General features: G+C 48.5%; 1 protein-coding gene across 1 annotated transcript; it reads right to left on the minus strand.

Annotated features, from left to right (window-relative positions):
• Positions 1-1,961: 1,961 nt before the first annotated feature.
• On the minus strand, positions 1,962-7,104 carry CST7 (cystatin F). The gene is made up of 4 exons (XM_013194924.3): positions 6,756-7,104; positions 3,647-3,819; positions 3,212-3,328; positions 1,962-2,760 (listed from the first exon to the last, which is right to left on the minus strand). Exons 1-4 carry the CDS (start codon positions 6,829-6,831, stop codon positions 2,683-2,685), a joined length of 444 nt encoding a protein of 147 aa, XP_013050378.1. The 5' UTR covers positions 6,832-7,104; the 3' UTR covers positions 1,962-2,682.
• Between the last annotated feature and the right edge of the window lie 294 nt (positions 7,105-7,398).

The following is a 7,398-nucleotide window of genomic DNA, read 5'->3' on the forward strand; positions in this document are numbered from 1 at the left end:
TTGCTATGTAATCAATAAGTAGGAGTGTGGGGGGAAACAGCTGCATAGCAAAGCTTTTGAACAAAAATGGGGGAGTTTAGACTGACCCGCTCAGATCACAGTGCAGATCACTAGGCACTGCGAAGCTCCAGAGAAACGTAGGCTGGCTTGGTTTGGGTGCACAAAGGGCTCCTCAGCCTGCAGCCCATCCCTCCCTGTGGCAGAGCTGTTAGGGAACACCAGTCCAGAAGAGGCTAAGCATCCTCACAAGGAGACGAGCTCAGAAAATTTGTAACGCGCCAAGCACTTGTGCTTCCAGCATGCTGGGAGCACTGTCTGAAACCAAAGGAAACTGCTCCTTCAGCTTGCTTGTAATGCTCCTATATGAACAGATTCCTCTGAACTACCAGCTTTGGTTTTCCCAGGAGCTCTTAGTGCTGCTGCTGGGATTGTTCCTTTTTCTCTGGCATCTGGGGCTGGCAGGAACAACTCTTCCTTCTCTCCTTAGGCTCTACATTTTTATTGGATGTATTTATTTTTATGTAATTGTCTTTGTTGGCAGGAATAGATGTCAGAGCCTCTGCAAAGGTATGAACTCTCAGTATTAACTGATAAACAGTTAACCTTGGTGTAAATTCTAGCAAAACTGCATCTTGGGCAGAGACTTCAACTTGACTGCTGGATGTCATTGTGACTCAGCGATGCTTAGCACTGACCTAAAAGAACTGCAGCTGGTAGTGTCCGCCTGATGGGAGACTGTGTAATTGCTGAATTCCTTCCCTAGCGAGGTGCTTGAGGTGCTCGGAGGTGGACTAAGAGCTCAGCTGACTTTAGCCCTGCTCCTTCCTTTGGTCATGTTAACTGTTATCTACCTGGAGATGACATATGCCGCTATTCCAGCGTGCCTTGCTTATTGTAATGTTACAGTAAACACTTAGGCTTATATTTACAGCAGCAGCAGATCTGTATTTCTCAGAAGGTGCTTGCCTGCTTTCCTGCTGACTGGGTTGCAAAGAACTCATCTGTGCTGTAGGAAGTGCTGCCAATAGTTTTGTGTAAAACATGTAGCTCTCTTTGCTTCCAAGCTAGCCTGTTTGGGTAGAAATGTCTGAACAATCTTGCTGCATTTTCCTCAGGACAGCAGCACGGGCATGTTGAGTTTGTCAACCTGCGTGATGCCAGATGCGTCTGGCTTTAACTCTTGTTTTTTAACAAATGGGGAATTGACTCTGAGTCGACTGTCAAGTGATCTGCCTGCAAAGGCTTGCTGTGGCACTACTACTGTGAGCAGAGCAGCCTCAGCTGTGCTGTGAACAGCCCGTCTGGCTTCAGGGTCCTTGGACCTTGGCCTGGAGCCCATCAGGGGCCGTTCTTGACCAAATGATCGTTAAAAAGGCTGAAAGTGGGGGTGCCCCTGCTAATAGGAGGTGCAATAGAGCTGCAGAAAAGCAACAGCCGTGAGAAGCAAGGGTGTATTTGTGGAAAGAAAGGTATGTTTATAGCTTAGGTCAGGGCCCTGCTCATTTATAAATGTATGAATGAATGTAGGCCAAGGCTTTGTTGCTGTTCTAAGGTAGCAGTTACCCAAATCCGTCCAAATTTCTCCTCAGAAAGAGCAGTCAGGCATTGAACGGGTTGCCCAGGGAGGTGGTGGAGTCACCGTCCCTGGGGGTGTTCAAGGAAAGGCTGGACATGGTGCTCGGGGACATGGTTTAGTGGGTGACATTGGTGGTAGGGGGATGGTTGGACCAGATAATCTTGGAAGGCTTTTCTAGCCTTAATGATTCTGTGATCCTATGAAATAAGGGCCTTAGTCCTGTGTGAGCAATAATCTGCATGAAGAGTGAAAGCTTAAAGAGAGGAAGGTGCCCACATAGGCAAACCTATCATTCTGCTAAAATTCAATATAAGCTGTAGACAAACAGAAATTAAATACTGAATATTAACGTGAATGAAACTACGTTGTTTAACCTCAGCAAAAATATGCTTTGGAAATGATTGTGTTTATTTGTCTTAGCATTTGCAACGATGCCCTTTCGTAGCAGATTAGCTTTTGATTAATGTAGAGACAGTACTTAGGCTGTACCGTTTTTGAGCTGTGGGTGTGTCTTAGGACAGCCTCATCCATATTCTTGACTTGAGGAAAGAACAGCTCTACCTCATGCATTCCTGATAGGTATATCTAAACTGGTCTCTGGCTCTGGAGACCCTTCAACGCTTGTGTGTGTGTATCCCCAGGCATACTGTCCTATTGTAGAGATTTCCACAGTGTCAAAGTTCTGTGTGCTGTGGTTGAGGCATGTTTGTATCATAGCTGCATGAAGACTCATCATACAACAACGCAAGTCCAACAGAGCATCCTGGGTCTGTTCACACTGCTTGGAAATCTCAGTCAAAGAGGGTGAAATGCTCTCTAGTGAATGAATGACAACATGTTCTCATCTGTGGTTTAGTTTCTGAAAAAGAGATACACAACTGGATAGCAATAAATTTGGTCAAGGCAAGTCTTTTCTTCATTACTCAGATTTTGAGCATCTTCCTCAGGGACAGGTAGAAACAACCAACCGTGTGCTTTGAGAGAAAAGTTCTGTGTTGGTTCTGTACAGCTGTTCCCCATTTCAGTTTTGGCCTCAGAAGTCCAGACAAGGAAAAACTCACGATGGTAGATCCCCTGCAAATCACATTCTCATGGGAAAAGGTGGGTCAATGGCAGAGAGCAACAGGGACGTGTGCTTTCTGTAACCAAGGCACTATCCAGACCTCAAAATAGCATTTCAGCATCTGCAGATAAAAGAGAAATGGGTGACAAAGTTCAGCTGGCTGCTGCTTGCTCTCAGCATTGTGGGCTATGTTGGGGCAGGAGAGAAGAGCATCTTTTAGTGTTCCCCATCGTGGAAAAAGTGCTGTTTGCCAAATAACCATATCTTACTGGGAAAAGCCCTGGAAAGATTTTCTCCTACCAGGAAATCTCTGTATTTAGCAGGTTCTGCTATCCAGGAATCCAGGCTAAACGGCCGTGTCTGCTTCAACTCCTTTCAGACCAGAGCTGGCCCTGGACGCAGGAGGTACTGTGCTGCTTATACGGATAAACCTGCCTCACTAGCTGGCTCCACACAGGGAAAGCTTGTACCTCCGTGGGGACATGGCAGAGCTGGTGTGAAGTGACTACACAGTGAGAGTTGACCAGAGATCACCCCAGTTACTGGGTACCCCCATGGAAGTGGCTACCTACCTGTTGCAATTTTTTCTTCCTCTGGAAGTGACAGCTGTCCAGGCTGGAGTGCTCCCTCTTCTCACACACCGTGCGGCCGATTTCCACGTGGAGCATGTATTTCAGCCCTCTGACAATCTAGAGAAAGCAGTTTCCTCCTTTAAAGTAAGGCAGGGGAAAGGGATGCTGAAAGAAGCTATTGGCGAGGGATCAAGTGCTACCTCTGTGAATTGTGTGTGGCGGTGTGGGTGGAAGTGTTTTATGTTAAATTACATAACATAAATGGTGGAAACACCTCCCGTGGAGTAGTTAAATGGGATAGAGGGACATGTGCTGTTTATCTTTGGGCATGCATAGCAGCCCTGAGGAGGATCTAGCACTCCTATGTCCTGGGTGCTCTGTAGCAGGGTCAGCTGGTGAGTGGTTTGGAGGACCACCAGAAGTGTGTCTTCTTACCTGCACCATGGCTTTGTTTATTTGCCATTCTTTAAACAGAAAGAGGTCGTTGGAACTGTTGTTGTATTGGTAAACCCCAAAGCGAGCTGCCTTGCGAACGCCAGGATTGTCAGTGTCCATAGGCACAGGGAAGCCAGGTTTCGTGGTTGAATGAGGTGGTGGTAGGTAGGTACCTGGAACAACACAAAACATGATCATGAAACATACGGAGTGGCTAAAACCATGGGAGGTTGGGGTTTGTTCAGCCATGAGCACATCTTCCCACACAGCCTTTATTACTCTGTGTTCTTAGGTGTGCAGCTATTTTCCCTGCATCTCCAGTTGTCCTTTCAATAATTCAGAAGAATCCCGAAGCTCACACTTGATGCCCATACCTTGCCCACTTCACCCTTGCCTCCACCCCCCTTTCCTGAAACACAAGAGGAAGAAATCCCGAGCCTGCACAAGTTCTCGTGCTGCTGTTGATGCCGAGGCCTGCCAGTCGAGGAGGTGACCCTTAGGGTTGTGTGTGGGCAGCAAGCCTGCATTCACACATGCATGTGAACTTGAACCCAAAGTTTGTACTCATTTTCTGCAAAAGCAAAGTTTTTTTTAGCACCTCCAGCTTTTTTTTTTTTCACAGTTAGCTCTCACTAAGAGCTCTCCGCTGAGCCACAGAACACCCTGTGCATTTAAGCTAGTTTCTACTAAGAAAAATAATTAGCTTATCTTGCTCCAAAGTAGAAAAGAGAGCCAATGTGGTGACCCAGAGTCTATTTAAAACACAAACAAACAAAAACCAACAACAAAATGGAGCGTTACGTGCTACCATCAACACAGGAGCCTGGAAGGATTCAGCCTTCAGGTTGCACGTGTACATCCTAATTACCTGATCACACCCTACTCTGCAGTGCTGCTGACTGCGCACCCTGGTAACATTGCTCAGTAGTTAAAGCACTGGTCTGCGAAGGAGAGACTCAGCTCCGTGTTCCCTCTCAACCTCAGGATGTCCAAATTCACATCTCTTCCTGTCCTATACCCTGGCTATTGTAATGATCCCATTTTTCTTGCAGGTGGGAGCCAAGAGACGCAGGCCGTGTGGCTCAGAGAGGAGTGGATGTTCTGCAGGTGACATGTCTCTGGCGTGGGGGTGACAAGCTTTACAGTCTCATGTCTGTGATCTGCGTTGGGACTGGGTGTGCAGCCAGTGCTGGGCAACATGGCAGTGTATTTTTCACCTACCAGCCTTGAAACCGCCTGTAGTTCCTGAGGCCTTTCTCTGTGGGATGATGTTCTCCCACTGCAGCAAGGGTGGGATTCAAAAGTCACAGAGATTCGTGACCTTGCGGCCTAGTACTGAACGTATTTCTCGGGCAGGACATCATATCCACTGCTCAGCTCATGGGTTCAAAGCATCTCTTTGTCCTTTTGCCCTGAACAGGGACACTGCCTTAGGGCTAAGGTGGGGGGACCCACAGGCAGTTCCAGAGGGGGCCATACGGGACCTATCCTAAGACAGAGAGGAAGTCTGGGACAGAGCAGGACCTTGATTTGGGCTTTGCCCATATGGCCAGCTTTCCTCTTCCTCAGGGATGCAGTGCTCTTTCCTGCATCAGCATCAGCAGGAAAGACCTCCTGTTTTGTGCTGGTGACCCAGATTCCTCATGGCTAGGATTTATTTTTCTTGATGCGCTTTGATTCTGGTTCAAGGTGGTCACTCTGTGGTGCACACAACGGCCTGAAACAACGCAACTTTTGCTGTTTGGAGTAGTTTTCACCACTGTCTTTACAAAATCCAGACACTCTGGTGTGAGGCACCTGTAGTTCTGATATTCCTCATTGCAACCTTTTCTGATAGCTTTTCCACAGGTTTGGTCCTTGAGGGCCACTCCTTGTGCCTGAAGGAGCTGAGTGTCTATAAGGTGATGGCTCTGCTTCTGGAGCAAAGTAGAGTGGCCCAGTCTTTCAGAGGCTCTTTGTGTACCAGTGGTGTTAAAACACCCCCCAGCCCACACTTGTAAGTCCTAGCCTGGGTGGGAGGAGAAGCACTGTGTGACCTGACACTTAAATCTCACAGAGGATGTGGTCTCAGGCTGGGAACAATGACTCTTACCGCTCTACGTGGAGATGCTCAGGGTCAGAGCATTTGTATCTCTATATCTTGTCTTTGCTTCTGGGTTTGAACATGGGAGGAGAGGTGTTGGGGTGTGTGGGGGGGTCTGGCCTGCCTCCAGCTTCTGCTGGGCGTTAGGAAGGTAGATGGCTTTCTCGCTCTGAGTTTACAGGCAACTGCCTGCTGTTAAGCAAGAGAGGGCTGTTCTTGCAGAGGTGAGCCAAATGTGTTGAAGGATCTATCTTGTGCTTTCCTCATTAAGGAGTAACCTGGGCGTCCTATTCCTGCGGTACGAGAGAGCAGTCCTGTGGATGCTCTCTCCCAGCCTGCAGGGAAGAAAATGGGGACGTTTTTGCAGACCTCTTTTTTTTTTTTTCTTAATGGGGGTGCTTTCAAAACCTCCTCCTCATTACTAGGAGCAAGGCTGTTTTTTATCTTTATATTTAAGATGCAACAGAGTTCCTGCATGCTTCTGCAACCCCCAAAGGAAACCACAGCCGAAACAAAATGCTGTTGGCTAACCAAACGCCATCCCTGAGCATGTTAGTGCTTTTCATGTATAAGAACCAAAGCAACGCTGTAGTAGAGCTAAAACCTTCAGAGAGAAAACACTCCTGTCTGCCGCTGCCGTCCCAAAGATTTAAGGCCAGCTGCAATCAAAAGAGTTTCCTTGCTCAGCAAAGAAAGAAACGATAAGGAGTAATGTTTCATTAAAGTCAGTACTCAAGTGCCCATCTGTACTTAGCAGCCAAATTGTTACCCACAGTCTTTAGATTTAATAATTGAGGTCGTGCAGAGTTTAAACACCAACAAATAAGCTGAAACTGGAAGTTGACTTTGATATCCTTAGGTGATGTTCCTGGGTAGCATGGCTTGCTAAAGGGAGGGAAAGCCTTTTAAGCAGTCGAAGTTTCAGCTGAAGTCTGAACCCCGAGCCAGCACGGGCAGCGGTTAGAGGAGAGCTGTGGTCACAGGACCTGAAGCACAAGGAAAACAGAAATGATTTTCGGCTCTTACCATCAGAAGTCTCGGTGAAGCCCCAGAGCGCTAAACAGCAAAGCGTGGCGAAGCTGCCGGCGAGGCTTACTGCCATCTCCACCGCTTCGCGAGAGGAGCCTGCCAGCGAGAGACGTGACCGCCCCGCTTCCTGCAGGGGAAGATGTGCCTCTCACAGCCCTTTTATTGGCTGCGAGGGGAGAAAAGCACCCCAGCTCCCCCGAAACGGTGGTGGCTCTGACACTGACTTTGTCTCCTGCTGGTGACCACGCACCTCGGAGCCCCACCACAAAGCTCTGCCTTGGTGACTGCAGCACCCGCCCTGCGTCAGATGGGGACTTTTGCTTTGTGATCCCCAGGGGCTGGGCAGAGGTACGTGATGTAACGCCCATACTGTGCTCCGGGAAGGGCGGTGGGGTGAGGAGAGTAACGCTCATATGCTTTGAGATTCATGGGGAAACGTAGCCCTTAAGAAATGGGCAGTGAGCCCTGGGGATGTGGTTCTTGACTTGTGTGTGCGTGTCTGTGTGTGGGGAAGAGCTACAGGGAAGATGGGTCTTGCTTCCCCTGATGTGGACGTGTGGAGTGGGGGTGAACTGGGGGTAGGGAACGACAAGGAAATTTCAGGGGTACCCACCTGAGGAGGCTCTGTGGAGCCTGCTGG

The sequence above is a fragment of the Anser cygnoides genome, chromosome 3 (assembly GCF_040182565.1).
Source record: "Anser cygnoides isolate HZ-2024a breed goose chromosome 3, Taihu_goose_T2T_genome, whole genome shotgun sequence".
Taxonomy (NCBI): Eukaryota; Metazoa; Chordata; class Aves; order Anseriformes; family Anatidae; genus Anser; species Anser cygnoides.